This window comes from Glycine max, chromosome 3 (genome assembly GCF_000004515.6).
Source record: "Glycine max cultivar Williams 82 chromosome 3, Glycine_max_v4.0, whole genome shotgun sequence".
Classification (NCBI taxonomy): domain Eukaryota; kingdom Viridiplantae; phylum Streptophyta; class Magnoliopsida; order Fabales; family Fabaceae; genus Glycine; species Glycine max.
Window position 1 is genome coordinate 35,134,025 of NC_016090.4, and position 19,809 is coordinate 35,153,833.

The 19,809-nt window shown below is 29.5% G+C and overlaps 1 protein-coding gene across 1 annotated transcript; it reads right to left on the bottom strand.

The window, feature by feature from the left end:
• Positions 1-2,311: 2,311 nt before the first annotated feature.
• Positions 2,312-4,664, bottom strand: LOC100306384 (uncharacterized). The gene is made up of 3 exons (NM_001251068.2): positions 4,465-4,664; positions 3,840-3,979; positions 2,312-2,638 (listed from the first exon to the last, which is right to left on the bottom strand). The coding sequence occupies exons 1-3, from the start codon at positions 4,567-4,569 to the stop codon at positions 2,590-2,592; spliced, it is 294 nt and encodes a 97-aa protein (NP_001237997.1). The 5' UTR covers positions 4,570-4,664; the 3' UTR covers positions 2,312-2,589.
• Between the last annotated feature and the right edge of the window lie 15,145 nt (positions 4,665-19,809).

The following is a 19,809-nucleotide window of genomic DNA, read 5'->3' on the forward strand; positions in this document are numbered from 1 at the left end:
TAGCAATCCATATATCATAAGAATCAATCAAGTAAGTAGAAGAAGATGCATTCTCATTAATCACTTCAGAAACATTGAGTACAAAGAGACCCTGATCACAATATCCCTTCCCCACAAATACATTATTCTTGGTCATAATTATCTTATCAGACTCAAAGGATATCTTTACCCCAACATTTCCCAACAATGCTGCAAAAACAAGGTTAACTCCAATAGAGGGAACATGTAGCACATCATTCAATGCCAGTGTTTTCCCATATGAGAGCTTGAGAAGAACTTTCCCCTTTCCTTGAACCAAAGTACTTCTTGAATTATCAAGATAAACTTGTTCTTCTCCATCCCCCACAGCAGTGTAGGAGGTAAACATACTCTTACTAGCACAGATGTGCCTGGTAGCCCCAGAATCTACCACCCATTTGTTCACATAGGTGACAACATTCACTTGAGAAATGACCGCAACAATAATGTCATCTCCTTCAACCAGGTTAGCCCTAGGCTTAGAAGGATTGTCATTTCTCACAACTCTATACCTTCACTAAGGAGCAAAATGTTCTGGCTTCCCACAAACAAAACAAGCTCATTTTTTCTTGAAAGAAGGATTAGAAGCAGGAGCACGTGGGATGGGATTAGAAGAAGCAGCATGTGGGTTATTATATTTGTACTTATTCTTGTTATTGTGATTAGTTTTGTTGGCATACCTCTTATGAAATGGTTTGTCTTGTACCGTATTTGTCTTGGCAGACATTGTTTTGGTCCTTGTTGCAGTATTTTCCTTCCTATTTGTATCTTTAATGATAAGGTCTGGCAGTGACATCTGTTTGTGCCTATGTTTTAACTGTTGTTTATAGTCTGTCCAGGACTCCAGTAGCTTCTCAATCAGGAGTTCAGAAACGAACTCGTCAGGTAGAGAGATGTTTTCAATCTTCAAGTTTTCCAGCAGCCTATGGTATTCGTTGATTTGTATCTTGATGTATTTTTCTTCGTTCATGGTCCACGATACTAGTTGGCGATGATGAATCTCTTTCTGACCATGTCCTCTGCAATGTATTTGAGTATAAGAGTCTCATATCTCTTTGGATTCCTTGTAGGAGCAGTAGACATCGAAAAGATCATTAGACAAGGCACTTAACAAAGTGTGACAGCATATCTTATTGGCTTGCACCCATTGTTGAAGTTGATTGTTATTAGCAACGACATTAGGTTTGGGAGTGGAAAGAGCGAAGACAACTCCATGCATGTTCAATAAGGTATGAAAGTGTTCCCGCTAGCGACGAAAATTTTGGCCAATGAAGACCTCAATTTTTGAGATGTCAGGCAACAGCTTTGCAAAGATTGTCGTCAGTGGCGTGGGGTTGGAAGTGTCGAAATTGTTGACAGATTTTGCGGCTTTAGCCATGAAATAAACCTTTTAGATTGTTATTATTGAAATCGAAAATCATAAATGCGGTTGAACTTTCTTAGGCATGACAGTTACTGACCTGAAAGATTTATCCACGGTGGCTCACACAAACCTCCCAGAATACAACAAGAACGTCTTAGCATAACTAAGGCTATAGAACTCGCAAAGAAAAAATATTATTGACCCAAGAGTAAAAAGGAAGAAGACTTAATAGAGACAAAGAGAAAACAAAGAAAAATAATGGCTTCATTTCCTTATAAAATCATTTTCCAAAAAAAAACTTCGACCAACTTTTTTTTCCTTTTATCGCCAATAAGAAACCTATAATTGGCATTGTCCTCCCACTCCTCCCCCCTTGATTTCCACTTTTATTAACATTAATAGAAAATTTGAATTTCAAAATTTAAATTTAAATATCATAACTTGTCCATTTAATTAAATATTTTTTAAGAAAATTCTTTTGAAATAATTATTAAAATTACAACAAACAACAATTTTAATTCAATGTGCATTGATGAATGTTGTTAGAATTATCAACGTTGTCTAGCAGAATGTAGTAACTGCTTTCTTCTTGATTGTGCTTGAACTTGCATGATAGAAGGGATTAAAAATAAGAGTAAACGACTAATTTATTCTCAAAATTTGTATCTAGTTGTCATTTTAATTTTAGTCCTGAAACTAAGAAAAACTCAAATAAACCACTAAAACTTATGTTATTATTATCACTTAAGTCCAGAACCTAAATCTAAAAAAAAAAAAAGTTATTTTCAGAAACTTAATTTAAATCCTAAAAATTCACCATTTACTCTAAATAAATTTATCACCTTTACTACGTTGTAAACCCTCTAATATCATATTTAATTCTCATGAATAAAATAAATACATATTTGGAATCCCAATCCACGAGTATGAAACAGAAAAACAATAAATACTCTTATACGTCCTCAAATGTAAGTTAAAAAAACAGAACTATAAATATGTTAAGACAATAAATTTCATGAGCAACAAAATAGTTTTCCCAGTTGTTGCAGAAAATAACATTCATTGTAAGTTTTTAAAAAAAAAGTTAAAGTGTTTTGCTCCACAACAAAATGTTGATTTAGACATCATACATAAAAATCAGAACAGAAAGAAACTCCTCAAATGTAGCAGAACACCTAGCATGTAAATTTCCGCGGATCATTTTGACATCAATCATGCAATGTCCCCAGAATATCATCGTCTCTAAACAGATGATACCTACATAAAAAGCATCTAATTAGCCAAGACTTGAGAAATAGATAGCAGCTATTGCAACAAGGATGAACAACCAACTAATTTATACATCCAATATAATTCATTCACATAGCAAACCATATAGTTCTTCGTGTGTATTAGTGTAAATTTGCTGTCAATGAAACACAGCACAAGAAAAGGGGGGAAATTAATTGGAGGCTATGAGTAGTTCAATATAATTGAAATATTTCTAGAACTAGCAAATCCCTCAAACCTTGATCTTGATTCTTGATATTTTGTCTGTTAACTTGCCACACTCAAATCCCACGAATAGAGAGGGTTTGAGAATGGCAAGTTATCAGGAAAAAAAAAAATCCAGACACTTATCCTCTTCCTTAAAACTAATTTTGGATTGTGACTGTGTCTTCTTTTTTTCTTTTGGGGGTTGTGGGGTAAGGGTAACAGATCCTATATTAACAATCACAACAATATCATTTGTAAAGCATGTTACCTATTATCCTAACATTGAGAAAAAAATATGTATTTTCAACATCTCACTGGTTCAAATTATACATTCTTAATACAACATGGAACTGCAAATTTAGTTAAACCCTGAATATTAGCAAACTGAGAATCTAGTAACAAAAAGCAATAAAATTTATTGAATAAAATGCTTAACTTATGATACCAATGCTTTACTTCATTAGAAGTATAGAACTAAGAAACTATTGATAAACTAAAATAACAGCTTCAGTCTAGAAGCTCTATATCTAGGCATAGACAAAAGAAATATCAGATTAAAACATATGACATAGATGAAAAAAGAAATAAAATATACATAATATATGAATCAACAAACAAAGAAAATTTTAAATAATGGACAAACACTATCAAGCATAACATCTCCTTCTTCAATAAGGGTCCACCTTGTATTAATGATTCACAACGAAAACAGTCAACAATAACATTTACTCACTTAGACCTGAAGGGATCAACTTTGTAACAAGAAATGAATTTTCTAGGCATCATGTAGGCAAAACTATCAAAGTTTAAGTGTAATCATCAAAAGAAACAATTTCTTTACAAAAATATAGGACCTCAAGAATAATTCTAGTCCATTCAAACATTTATATCTACCATATTAAACTTCAGGATCAAGTTGAAGAATTGAATGAGGGTAAAAAATAAACTAATAAATAAAACATCATAAAAAAAAAATACATACTCTTTGTTATCAAGCTTCACCTCAGTTCCCCCATATTCAGGCAAAAGAACAGTATCACCTTCCTTAACAGCCACAGGAATTAGCTTCCCATCCTTACTGTGAAAGCCAGGGCCAACAGCAATAACTTTTCCAGAATTTAGCTAAAGAAAAACATGTAAAAATACATCAACTCAGCAAATGCACTTCAACAAATCAACAATTTAACACAAAATGCATGATTTGCAATGAGAAATTGTCACTTATCAGTCTAAAGAAACTGAAACACTAACTTGGTAAAGACTTTGACCATTTGAACCAAGAAAACTCAAGATCATCAAATTTAATTGTTATTGGAAATACACTAAGACAACTACTCTACGATACAAAGAACCACAGGATCACAATCCAAAAGAAAAAAAAAATTGAACAGCAGGCATCGGCTTAATTAGTACCCATCTGGGTACGATATCATATCACAGTATCACACACAGAAAATTGGAGAACTTAAATACCCCTAAAAAAAGGAGTGCAAATGGAATATGTAAATTTGAACAAATCAAGCCAAGATGAAACTTTGAGATGAAAATCGAAGACCCAAAAGGAGGAATTTAAAAGGGTATGAATGAATTGGATTGGGAGAGTAAACCTTGGAGGATTTCTCGGGTAACAAAATGCCAGCGTTGGTCTTTGATGGAGGCACGATTTTCTCCACCAAAACCCGATTGAACAGTGGAATCAAACGCTTCGCCATTTGGAACACACGCCACGAAACGGAAGGGAGAGAACACCGACAGAACCTCTGGTTGAGAAATTTGAGGTCACTTGTTAGGGTTTTACAAAGGGTTTATGTTCGGTATATTTTAAATATTTGATTTTATGGTTAAATTTTTTTTCATCTAAATTAGTATTTTTTTTTCATTTTCATCTTTTATATCTTATATTTTTTTTATTTTTTGTCTTAAAACGTTTTAAACAGTATTTTGAATATTAAAAAATGTTTTAAACAATAAAAAAATATTATTTAAAATATTTTAGAAAAAAACAAAATAAATATATTTTTATAATGATTAAAACAAGAAAAAAAAATTACAACGATAAAATTAAAAAAACATTAAATTACATGACGGAAAAATGTATTAAGCCTTGATTTTATTTTATTTTTGTTTATACAAGGGGATTCTAGAATCTTCACTCGGCGTCCTTTTTTGGTTTTTTTTTTTTTGTTTTCCGTCCATGGTGAATGCTGGGCTGTCTGAATAAATCACTTGTTCGAAGTTCAAAAACAAACTTCCACGGAAATACTATTCTCATTCCAGTTTATTCTATTTACACTCCACTTTCTTAAAAAAATATTTTCAAAATACCCTTTTCACAGAAATATGTTCCCGTTGTATAATAATATATACAATGAAAAAAAAAATCTGTTGTGAAAGAGGGCGTTCGATAAAATACAAAACATAAATATACTTTAGTTATCATTAAAGAAAGAAAAAAGTTACTAACGCAATAGCTAATAAAGATTGTTAAGAACTTAAATGTATAAGTTTCTTTTTTTAAAGAAGAAAGAAATGTTATCATTAAAGAATGAAAAATAAAGGTATAGTCATTATTTATTTTATTTTTGGTCAAGAGACATGGAGTTTCTGGGTTGGATTCTTGCCGTGCAAAATCAAATTGAGCTAGTACAGGTTAATCATGGGAGGTACTTTCTGTATTCTTACTATTGGTTTTTTTTTTTGTTTTAAATTTAGTATTCTCACTATTGTTTCTTGCACTTTCATTTGCATTTTGAAAAGTTCATTCCGGTCATGCATTAGTTAAAATGTAGGAAACAACAACCGTTAGTCATGCATCCCAAACCCAGGCTAAAATTCTAAAACAATCCAATGTTCTTTTGGGCTCCACTTCCTTGAATATCACAAGAGTGTTGCTAGGTGCACCCAGCATTCTTTGAAAATGGCAAACTGTCCCTGCTAATTTCTCTCCTTACGGATCAAGTTGATCCGTAAAAGACTTACGGATCAACTTAGATCCGTAAGTCTTAAAAATCAACTTATGGATCAACTTGATCCATAAAAGACTTACGGATCAAATTGATCCGTAAGTCTTAAAAATTAACTTACGGATCAACTTGATCCATAAGGGATATTTTTGTCTTTTCGTGGTTAGTGCTGAATACACCAGCAATAATGTTAGGTGCACCTAGCAGCACTCATATCACAAAAAGAGGTTCCTGCACAAACTACTACAATTTTCCATCCTGGAGAATTGCAGGCAAACATGACCGTTGACCAGCTCACCCAAAAAAAAAAGGCCAACATGACCATTGAGAAGCCCATATTTCTCAGCAGTTTTCTAACTGGAAGGAAAATCATTATATTAAAGTAAAAAAAAATGTTGATAAAATGAAATATACACTTCTAAATATAGCTTAATTTATATTTTCAATTTGAAATTTTCATTTTAATTTCTTTCCTACCAAAGAAACCTTTATTGAATCCTGCGTGGAATGCTATACATGATTTCTTGATGATGCTAATAACTCTCAAGTTCATTTGCCTAAGAATCTGAATTAAGGATTGAGGGTCAGGAAATTTAATTTTTCTTCTGTTTTTCTGTGTTTAGCATCACTCCTGATTCAATAACCTTAGCATCAATTTTATCATTTGATGAGCTTTTTGCCTTCAAGAGAACTCAACTTTTAAATTTTAAAGTAATCTTTGGTATAACTTTTTTTTTCTTAAGAGTTATTTTAAATTTAGCTGAAAAAAAATCTTTAAAAATAAACTAGAATATGATTGTCAAGAAAAAGAGAAGTCAGAAAAAATGTATTTAGCCTTTCTCTTGTTAAGAAAAAGAGAAGTCTGAAAAAATGATATAAAACATTACCCAATTTAACTTCAAAAAAAAAAAAGGCAAGAAAAGTATATTAGCAAATGAAATAACAAGACTGGCGTTTCCAAAGCCATTCTCCAAAAGCATATATAAAATCCGATGCACATAAAATGTCTGCTATATAACATGTACATGTATAACTTCAACCTAATTGATGAGAGCAAACCATGTTTAAAAATCTTAATAATGATTCAGAAAGACAAATCAAAGGACAAAAAAGAAACCCGGAGAAAAGTGGAATTGGAATAAATCACAGACAGGTTGGCTATAATCATAGTTGATTTGACCACCTTAAACCTAACTAGTTTTCATTAATATAAGTTTTATGACGATTCTCATTGATGATGTTCCATCTTGGCCTCAATCATTCATGTTGTTCCATATGTTAGTGGTTGCTGCGTTATACAAGAAGAGTAAACAGTAAAATGATTACGTGTATATATAATCTTGTAAGAAATTTTATTCTCATAAAACAGAATCAGGTGTATAACTCTACTTAAATTATAGACCTTGAAAATTGGGAAAATGAATTCTTAAGGGTAAAGGGAGGGTGAAAAGGTTCCCTGGCTCATCTGCACAAATACTTTGCAACCCAATCTTATAATATTCCTGCAGGAACTGTTAGAAAAGCTGCATTAATCAAAGAGTAAATTACACTAAAATTTCTGATATTTATTTAAATTTCTTTCAATATTCATCATATTTTTGCAACATCGACCTTCTTAATTGTTTGAACGCTCAATTACAATTTTGATTCTCCTAATTTTTTAAATTCATAATTTTAATTCCTTTAAATTTTAATTATAACATTTGAACCCCTTAATGTTATAAATTTGTAATTTTGGTCCTCCTAATAGATTATTAACAAATAAGTTTGATTAATTAAGTTATTAAATTAATTATAAATTAATCAAAATTATTAATTATTAAAAATTAAATAAAAAAATTATTAATCATGATTTTCCATAAGAATGTTCCTCCTTCTTTCCATAGACATCTATTCTACATTCATTATCGCACATAAGTCTACTGGCAATCATATCACATTAAGGTTAATATTTTTTTATTAACGTTTTTTTTAATGTTTATAATATTTATTTAATTATAATTAATTTAATATCTCTAACAACTATAATTATCAGTTAATAATCTATCAAGAGACCAAATGTTATAATAAAAATCAAAAGTATTGAAATCATAAATTTAAAAAACTAAGAGATCAGATGTTACAATATCTCTTATGCATTACATCAAATTTTTTTAATTGTTTATAAAATATTATATCGTGTACCTTCATAAGCGAGGTTGTTGTTACCCTTAAAAAAGCAAGAGATTTATTAGCAATTTAAAAAACTTCAAGAATTGTCAGTATAATTTACTCTTAATCAAAATACAGTTGTTCCAGACTTCCAGTTAATAAAAAGGTTTATAGAATACATACATAACCTCGAATTAGGAATCTTATAATATATGGTTGTAAATTTTTAGCTCAAACAGTTATGTAATGCCAACTAATTAATGTGGTAATTTATTGAATAAAATCTAAACTATGTTTTAGTCAGTGTGAATTTTTAGGCATGAATTTTCATCATTAGAGTTAGATAACAAATTAATGAGGTAGCTAGCCAAATTAATGTAGTGATTTGTGAAAAGGGCAGGGAGGCAATAAGGGCTATTTAAGCATGATTACTGATGAACAAAGACCAAAGTTGGGCATTTTTTTAGTGCATAATGACAAGTTTCATGTAGCAGCAGTTATGTCCCAATGATGGTATGAGAAGGGAAAAGGGTCATGGCTTTGACTGAAGAGCTAGGTGCAAAAGAGCTAAAAAGTAAAAATGTAACACCAAAAAGTGGGAAATTCTAGTTGCTTGCGGAGCAAAGAATTCTTTTCTCTAATCATATCGCTTGTACTCATAACGACATTCCCCATCTTTGCATATTTCATCTTTGCTTCTTTCAATCCAAAGCAGAGATGCCACTCAATAACATTTCCCAATTCCCTCTTAGCTAGCACCCAAAATGAGGTGTTGGTGGGTCTAAAACGTGTTAATAAAAACAAAACCAAAAAAGACCACAAAATTAAACACCAACACTGAAAAACTATGTTGCTTAATCACATGACGTTTCTTCAATTTAGGGGGAAAAGGAGAATGTACATCTTCAAACTTTTCTATACGCACAAAATTAGTTGTCTATGAAATATAATGCTTGGTTTGAATATTTTAGAGAGAGCAACAATATAATGCAAAGCATACACACTAGAGCATAGAATTGATCGAAGTCAGGAACACAATTAATTAGAATTTGACAAATAAAAACTAGCAACATGAAAAGCTTCACTTTTTTATTTTTATTTTTTTTCGTTAGCATGTATTATGATTCCACTCTTCTATAGAATGTAGGTAGCATATCATATCATGACATTCCAACTTTGATTTTTTTTTCACACACGAAGTCTCAAAACCTTATTCTATATTTACCTTTTTCTAGCTCCTCTCCTCTCCACTTCCTACACACGAATTCACTGATATATTTTTGTGTCTCTCTTTATCTGATCTCTTCCACGTACACGCGCACACGCATAATTAACATGATGGGATTTCATATCAACTTCTAATGGAAGCTTGGGTAAGGTGATGATGAAAGGGAAGAAAGAAACATGCAGTCGATGATATTTTAGGGAATGGCACTGCTTGATTTTTTTATTGAAAAAAGTAAAATATTTATCAGAATACAATTAAATTATATCGAAATTCAATTGACAGATGTTACAAAAAAAATGGAAAAGTCTGGCCTCATTGCATTGGAAAATGAAGGTTTTAGAAGTCAAATGGTTTTTTTATTTCGTGTCAATTTTGTCAGAAATTCATCTTTCATATTATCTATTAATTTACATTATCTTATATATATACCTCCTTCAATGCACAGTACTAGTGTCCCAGTATGTATGATGGACCCTCTGCGTAAGAATCAAAACAACTCTTGCACGGGTGAATGGTGCAACTTTTTCACCACAAAAATTATGTACGAGTTACTTTTTTGGAAAATATCATTTCTTAAGATAATATTTTAAAATTATTTTAGAAAATTTATTAAATAAAATATTATATTTTAAAATGCAAGTTACAGCACTGTTGACTCATCCATTTCATTGTTGTATCTTTTTTGTCACAAAAGGAAATTAGCTTATCTGTCGCATCTAATTTTCATTATCTTTTTATCTTCCTGATTTATCTCAAATTTAATTTTCATTATTAGTAGTAAACTAAACCTTGCTAATCATATACATTATTATTAGTTAAAATTAAAGTAAGCTATTTAATATCCCTTCAAAAAGGAAAAGCTATGTTATTCAACATACATATTTCCTTCTTATTCAATGGCCTATTGATCAAGTTGAATGAAACTAATTCAAAAGGTAAAACCCTTCCAACTCCAATTTTTCCTGGGTAGACCCATTAGAACACACTATTATTATTATTATTTTTATTATTATTTTTTATCAGTAAATACATTACTATATACTCACTTTTTGTATTAACAAGTTAAGGATAACAAAAAAATTATATATTAATTCATCTATAGGCTGTAGTCCGATTATTGCATCATATTTTCCTTTCTCCCTGCAATGCGACCATAATGCTCCAGAGTTGGAAACTAACGTGCACACTACACTTTCATGCACAGATAAAGCCAAAATTTCAGCTTTTAATTTTTTTTTCAGCACCAAAACACTTCAGCTTGAACTAGGCCAGGAATAAAATAAAAAGGTATCATATAGTAAAACTAATATTTTTATAAATAAATAATTGTACTAAATACGAAAATAATATATGGAAAATAGAATAAAAGGATAAAATAATATTTTAAACATTAATTCAAATAATGTTTAAAAAGAAATTAAAAATTACTGAAAAACTACTAAAAAACTTATTTATCAAAAAAGACAAATGAATTTTTTAACTAATAAAAAAATTAAAAACTAATTAAAATATGTTATCATCAAAATAATGCTAGACAATCCTACAATCCAAGGAACTGTAGATGACCCAAGTTCATAGGCCAAATAAAATCCAAAAACCTAATTATAGGTTGGATTTGCAATTATATGATCTACATATTGGAAATCATATGACAAATAAATTGGCCCAATTAGACTAATTAGACATATGTCCTTTCCTCTGGAAAGAAACAGAAGAAAGCATGTATGCTTCGTTTATTTTATTCAAGGAATGGAGTATCAATTCCTCCTAACTTTATTTTTTATAAATAAATTGATATTTATAATTTTAATTTTATTTGAATTAGTTTTAAATTTTATGATAACGTTTATAATCAACTCTTTTTTTAAAAAAATGAGGTATTTCAACTGTTTATTTAATTTGAATTCCAATTATTTATTAGATTTTCTTAATTTAATTTAATAAACATTAAAACATATTAAAAAAACCTCAATCCAGGAAAAAAGAGAGAGAAATCAAACGTGTTTTTGTTTTGGTCCTTATTTTCTTTTTAAACGATCCTTATATTTTATTTATTTATTTTGGATCTTATAATATTTTGTTCATTTTAAAATAATCTCTTTGAAATGCATTTGATAGAAACAAAAATCAAATGATCTACATATTACAATGACAAAAATGAATATTTTATAAGAACTATAACAAAATAACAAAGACTAAATCTAAAAGAAGAAATTTTAGAAGGACCAGAAAAAAGAAGTATATTAAAAGGACACAAACATATTTAAACCTAATAATAATAACTTACAAATGTTGAGATTTAAAGTAAATAAATGGCTGAAATCTATAATCTGTTTGTTAGCAATTTGATCTCAACTTAACTGAAGCAACTAATTATAAAAAAAATTGTAAGTATTAATTAAGAATATATCTTTTAACTAATTCTTTCAATATTTTTAAAATAAGTATTATATAAAAATGAATGCATGCATTAATATTTTAAAAATAATAATATGTTTAATCTTTTTGTTTAGTGAGTGAGAAAATTTATAAAAAAAAGATGCAACAAATTATAAAATTATTCTTTATTAAAGAGGTCAATTAGGGTTGAGTGTTATTCTTTGTTTATTTATACGTATATGTGTCTTGGAAAGTTTCTCTCTCTAAACACATGCTTTTAGGTGCCTCATGTCGACTGTGTAGTTTAATTGGTGACTTTTTTTCTTATATTTTGGTTGAGGTGCAAAAATGATCGACTTCCATGTTCTGATTTTCTTCTAAAATAAAAGTGAGCAAGAACATAATCATATCCGGTAAGAAAGTAGCCACTACATGCATTCTGAAATTCACCCCACCTCTTTTATACGTGCCCCACATCAAGCTCCTCTTATTTTGTTCTTCTTCTTTTCAATTATCAGCTTTGGCATCCTCTTCCTCTTCCCTTTTTCGTCTCTTCCACCGTTTCAACTCAATTCACTATCAACAAATTATATGGGCCACTATACATCTACTATACAAGGTTAAATAAACAACTTCTTTTTATTTTTTGAATATTGTTCTTCTTCCCTCTCACTAGTGAAACTAATAAAATGGAGAACCTCCCGTATAATGAATTTATAATTGGAGTAATTACAATTTAATCTCAAACCTATAAACATTTTTTTGTATCAGATCTGTATCCGATATATAATTAGGTTTGGGGATACTTGATCATGTTCATACCACGTCACAACTTATGTAATAGAGACATCAATTAATTAATTGTGTCACTGTTTATAAACTTTTCTTTACGTATAGTAGGAGTGATTATGTCATTGACTAATGTACGCGATACACAAGTTTATTCCTCCTTTTTGACTTGATCAAGATAGGTTCTCGATTATTGGTCGTTGTTTTTTCTTCATTTTCGTCTTCCTTAAAATAAAGAAAAAGAATGTCTCCGATATTGAATATGCAGTAGTAGTCAATTATTTTAGTAACATAAGTACACATTGTTATCTTATTTTTTTCTGTGAATAGTACACATTGTTATATGGAGTATATAAGAATTAATATTAAACCTTAATCAAGTGTTTGACTTTGTTGGATTGTTGCTCAGTAACTTGATTTATCCATAGGGCATGAATAAATATGTCCAATGCCGTTTTACTACTTTCTCTCACCCAGAGGCTGTTGTGGACCCCTACACCTTCTACCTCTAAAAACATCCATTCTTAAGCATAGGAAATAAATAATAGCATTAATTGTTGAGACTTAGTTGCCCTTGCTCACATATGCTGAATTTGTGAAGGGAGAATCGAACTGATCAATTTCTAGACTTATAAATGAAAATTTTGAAGTGTTTGAACCGCTGTTAAAAAAAGGTGTGTTTGAACCTTAGACTGAATACTAGACTTATAATTAGCTTAAAAGATCAAAATTTGTATAATATTTTAAAATCTTATTAGAGAGTAAAATATATATCTTAATTAATTGCAATGATTAAGAAAATAATTTTAAAATCTTCCAGAAAAAAAATGCTAGAATAAAATTATTCAGAAATTTTAGGGAAAAAGTGATAACTCAATGATACTTATATATAGCTTTATCTTTTCCTTTTGGTAGAGATGACTAGTCTTAAATTTTGTAAAAATAAAATATTATATTACTTATATATACATGAATTAAAGGCATTAGTTGCCTGCTAAAGGTATAATCATGGTGAATCCAGTGTCAAGGAAGTCAAAGAAATTAACTTTCCTACCATTTTGCTGTTGCTGACACACGTTTGTCTGCTGAAATTTCTACCAAGATGAGATTGAATTGAATATGAAAAGGCTTTTCTCAGATATAATCAAAGACGTAACTCTAATTCTATTTTTCCGGTGGATGAAGTACATGTTTTCCACCTTTTAACAACACGCCAAAATTGGAAAACCCCAAAACAAAGCAAAATTAACATTTGGAAGGAACCAAATTAAGAAGCTTAAATCATGTCATCGTAAGATTTACGTGTAATTCTAATATGGGTAAATGGTCATCAATAACATTGCTAAGGAAAGTTACTTTTGAATCTTTGCAACTATTTATTTCTTTTTATTCTCGTAAGAAACTTTTTGTTTATATAGAAAGAGATGGCTTTAAAAAAAATATAAAAAAATGACAACTATTATGAGAATATTTTTTAATAATTAATTGCAACTAATAAATTAAAATATGAAAGACTTAAATTTAAAATTTAAAACTTAAAATTAAAATCTCCTATAACTAACCGGTCTTCAAAAAGATCACCTAACAAAAAACCAAATATTTAAAAGATCAAAATTATCATGTCCTAAAACATCTCAATTACAATATCATTCTTTTCAAATCATGATAATCATTATGTGTGATGTTATGACCTCTATCATCATTGTCACTATAGTCATCGTTACAAACAAATTTACATTAATCGTTATTGTTATTTCTGTTATTATCATTATTATCAACGATAATGTTGTGACAACACTTATGATAATGATTGTGAAGTATCCTTCATCATATTTGTAGGTTTGAGGGGTTACAATGGTTTAGTGGTGAAGGGGAGGAAGAAAAATAAAAATCATAAGATCAAATTTTACTACTAATAAAAATTAATAATTAATATTTTTTGATAAAAAATATATATTTATAGGTTTGAATCTTCAATATCTCGTTAAAACATGATAAATTTAAGTCTTTTATAAGTGCTCTTAATTTGAAGTTGAAGGTTTTTCCTGAATTAGATCATAACTTTATCCTTTTCCCATAATTTCCTTAAAAAAATACATTTGTCATATCTAAATTAAATCAAAGTACTACATAATTATAAACTTTTCTGTTCCTTGCTCCTTTAAATTATATACTTGAGATTTTTATACTATTCAATCAATCAAACCTAAATCAGTACTAGCTCGAGCATTTGAGATTTTATACTAAGTAAAACAATTACAGAAAGCGAGCAAATTATGTCACCACGTGTGACTATCCATCAAATGTACACTCCTCCCTGAAGATCGTGTTCTTGACATGCATTCACAAGAAAGGACAAACGTCTTGAAACACATGTGGAACTAACCAAAAAGGACTTAATGTCATTAAGTTTTTAAATTATATTATAAAATGTAAACATTTTTTCATCATTAAATATTACCTCTATTGAGAACATGATCTAAGTTTTATCTAAAAAGAAAAATCTATTAGCTACAGCATAAAAATATTTTTTGATAAAAAAATTGTAAAAATCAAATAAGTTAATTTAAATGCATATTGAATTTGTGGTTTAGCGCATATATTGAATTATTTTTTCTTAGTATTTTGCTAACGATAACCTCAAAGAATTAGTTTGTTCAAACAGGATTTCCTAAAAAAAAAATATTGTCGTTACACTAACTTTGCTACACAGTACACACACAGATTTGCTATATAATTAATCCTTCAATCATATCTAAAGCAGAAAATGTAATTAACTGTCCAAATTAAGAGTAGGCACATAGACACAAAATAGTCAAATAACCGCAAACTACAATTAACATAGACTTGGGAAATTAGTATAACATAAGATTTCTATGTTTAACATCATGCTTTACAATATTATTTTATAAGAAAAATTAAAGAGGAAAGTAGTCTTGGAAAATTAGTTAAATGCTAGTGATTAGCATGTTTCTATAATCATAGGCTCCATATTGGTTAAACGAATTAAATCATTGAATCTGTAAGCTCTCCATCATCAGTGACAGCTAGTAGATTAGCTAATGTTTCATTTGGTATAAAATGTTTTGAATTGGATTTGCAGTTTTATGTATATATTCTCTTTTATATTTTGTGACACATGACGTGTTTTGTAACAAAAAGGAGAAGATCAAATACCGTGATTAATTAAATACTTCAAAATAAGTAGAGATTTATCACTTTTTGAAAGAAAAAAAAAAGTAAACAACATATATAACAGTGCGTGAGCACAACATCAATTTTCAATCAAGATATCGCACGCTACTGAGTAAAGGCTCGTATCTTTTCCTTTTTGGGCATATCTTCTTTCAGGAGTGTGAGAATAGAGGCCAAAAGACATTCTCAATAGAGAGAGCACCAGCATGAGTATATATCAATTGAAAAAAAGTAGGAAAAATGTTACGAATACACTCTACTGTTTTTGGTCAATGGAGGGTATTCTTTTGCCAAAAAGTCGAAGACTAATTCATTGAACCATTGAGATTCATATGAAGAATTAACTTCTTTTAATATATAGATGGAAGTTGTTTTCATAAGTACGGTAGATATTCATATTAAAATATTTAAGTCACAATATTATTTATATATATATTAATCGTCATACCATATTGATAAATATATATTTTATTATAAATCATATTTTTTAATTTTTTTAATACATTTTTTTATTATTTATTACTATCTCATTCTCATATCTTTTGGTGTTTTAGTTTTCTTTTCTTTTCAAAATATTTGATGTTTTAGAATTTGAAAGTTTAATTAATGTATTTTTCTCAAAATATTATTTAATGCTCATTGTTAGTGATGTAACTATAAAAAATAAAGCTATTAAATAAGGTTATTTTAATCTAAATATAATGATATTTAGTTTCATTAAATATTTCTTAATTTATGTACAGTAACATTAAACATAAAAAATATGAGAATGACATTGTAAGATTTATTAGAAATTATAGTTTTTTACTGGCTCACTTTTTATTTAATAAATTTGTCTCATAATTTTATAATAATAATATTTAATTTTATTAATAATTGGTTAGTTTGAATAATATCAAATTTGAACTTCTTAAGTAAAAAATCTTAAATTTAAGTCTTATGAAAAAAAATTATTTAAAAAAGGAAAATCTTATATAAAAATGTTAAGTCAGGTTCCTACGGTAAAAAAAAATGTAGCTGATCTCTTTCAAAAAGTAGATTAACAAAATGATTCATCTCACATGAGTCTCAGTCCAAGAAACTCAAAACCTCATATCTCTCACCGTCTTTCATTCTTCTCTTACTCATTCCCACTTCTAGTCACAGTACTCAATACCAAGCCAACTCTCTCTCTCTCTCTCTCTCTCTCTCACTGAGTGTGGTGTGGTGTTTTGTTTGTCTATGCCTAGAGACTAGAGTTTTAGTGTTTCTTACTTTCTTTCTCAGAAAAAAAAACCTTGGCTCTGAAATCTGTACCAAACATTTTTCTATATACTAAGAGAGACTGGCAGCAAGTTCTATGCATGTTATGTTGGCTCTCTCCTTGCATTGACTTTCCTACTCTTCAAACTCCTAGGCTCTCCTACACAAAACCAAAAGGCTTCTTTTCTTTTCTTTTCTTGATAACATAACCACAACCAAAAGGTGGTTGGTTAACTTGTTTCATTTTCATCTCTCTTTTCACACATAAAATAGCAAAACCAAAAGCACAAGAGTGTGTGTTGTAGTTTAGTACCGCCATATTTCCCCCCTATGCGATGATTTGTGTAAAGAGAAACAACAACCAACAAAAAATGAGTTGTGTCATCCTCTTTCTTCTGCTCCTTCTTCTGCTCTTACTATTGAGCACCACCCCATGTCACGCAGCAGCAAGAAAAGCCAGATTTGACACACTCAAAGGTGGTTCTTCTTCTGATGATGAATTCAAATTCAAACCCTCTAATAACTTCCATGGTACTGGCCTTCAAGGAAACACCAATGCACAAAAAGATGGAGACCAAGTTTTTGGTGCAGACAAAAGGAAAGTGTACACAGGACCTAATCCTCTACACAACAGATAAGTTACCTGAAGAGACATATCCACAATGTTTCGTGTCCTCAAATCAAATCCTAGTTTTCTTTATTTTCTCCTTTTCTTTTTCTTTATATTATTATTACCATTTTGAAAGCATTTTTGGTGCTTTATATAAGTCTTTTCCTCCGGTAATTAAGTTCACAGATGTATATGAAAAATTCTTAGGTTTGAGATTATATATTGGTGATGATGAGAGAATATAGTTTAAACTATATATTTTTGAAGATATCATATATAGGATGATGATGATGATGAGTTTTCAGATATATGAAAACTATTTTTTTTTTTTTTTTTGCTTTGTTGTTGTTGGAGAGAATATTGAAGTGCTTTTGGTTAGGTAAAGGTAAGGTAAGGCAATGCCATGATGATGAATGTGTTAATTTGTTTGCATGCCTCAGGATTCTCATCACAGACATCATCAAGTTTTTCTATATTTAGCTAAGGTCTTGCTGGCTTAAGAAGAAAGTGTGTATGACTGGCTAGCCCGCATGTAAATGACAATAATAATACATTATTTTGTAGTGAATATTGTCATATAAACTTTATGTACGTACATTTATTGCATTGTAATCAAAACCCTTGTTTAATTTGATTCAATTTTCTGAAACGAAAATAATTTCTTTCTAAAAGGGTTATTTAGTTGAGGAGAGTGAGAGTCTTTGAATTGTTGTAAAAATATGATATCTGTCTTTAGATTCTTAAAGATTAAAAAAAAAAATCATTTTTACAATTATTCATAAGTTTATTATGTGTTTGTCTTAGCTTGGTTTTACTTTTCTTCTTCTATGTGGAATAATGCTACTTATTTTAACAAGTTTGTTTTAAATTTGGTCCTCTTTGCCAAAATGTCCATTTCCTTGGTGACAGCAAAATATGATCCTATTTTTTTGTCTTCACTAAGAAAACTTTTATTTTATTTTATAAATTCACTAAGAAAAATTTACTGTTTGAACGACTATGTTTATCTTAATTCCACAATGATCTACATGACCAGAATATATGTATGATTCTACTAACTGGTTTGGTACGTACCACCATAAAGTTTGCCTGCAGCTAAAAATTAAACCTTAATTTCACAAAGTACTCAGGTTTGTGGCAATATGTAGATATATAGGCAAATTTCTCCATCTGGGGTAGTTTTAGAAACTATTTCCCCAGATGGGATTGTTTTTAAATTATTTTCAAGAGGGGGTAGTTTTTTACGTGAAAAACATGCATGCAGAACCCAAATCGCCAGAACCAGTGGCGAGTTTGGTGTCCTTGAACAAATCGCCAACGTTAATGGCGATACCAGTGACCAAATCGCCACTTGAAATGGCGACATGCGCAGCTTTTGGGAACCGCCAGTCACACTGGCGAGTTCCATGAATATGAATTGGAACCTGATATAGGCTACGAGAGTGGAATATTCAATGATATGTGTCAGGTTGTGAAGCAGTAAAAAAGAGTATATTGAAATGCATGAATAGTTGCAGAGGAAAGAATATTAAAAGTGTCTAATTGATAGAATGAGAAGAATGAAAACATTACTCTCCAAGTGGTATAATCGAATTTATAATATAGGAATTGGTTTTCAATTACATCTAAATTAATCTTAATTCTTTTAACATTTGTTGTTAATTAAATATTTTAATTTCCAAAATTAAGTTAATTTGATTCATCCTACTAAAAAAAAGTTAATTTGATTCTTTTGTCAATTTTTCATATTTTATCATTTTATCTAAATATTCTGGAGAGTTATGAAGATATAAAATAATTTTAAAAGCTTATAAATATTAAATATAAAATGTACCAACATGATGATATTTAAAATATTTTACAAAAAATTATTTGAGGATAGGAAATTTTAATCTTTATTATTTTGAGTGAAATTTATTTTTTAGTTAGTAAATTCGAAACAAAAATAAATAAAAATTTATTTGTTCAATTTTTGTAAAGTTTGTAGGTAGAAAATGAAAATAACGTTTAGATCAAATTTCTTTTATTTTAAAATAAAAACTAATTAATTTAAAGTAGAAAACAACTAAAAAAATTAAAATACGATTAAGTTTTATTTATTTTTTTCTAAAAGATATTGCCGTGTCCGCCGCATGGAATTATGAATTATTTGTGCTACCTAATTTTGTCCACTCTCGTAGCCTATATAGCAAGGTCAGGTTCCAATTCATGCTTCATCCTTCAGCAAAAGAAAACAAAACCAAAGCGGTGCCAAAAAGCTTAATCCATGGAACTCGCCAATCAAACTGGCGGTTCCCAAAAGGTGTGCATGTCTCACTGGTATCGCCATTGACACTGGCGATTTGCTCAAGAACACCAAACTCGCCACCGATTCTGGCGGTTTGGGTCCTGCATA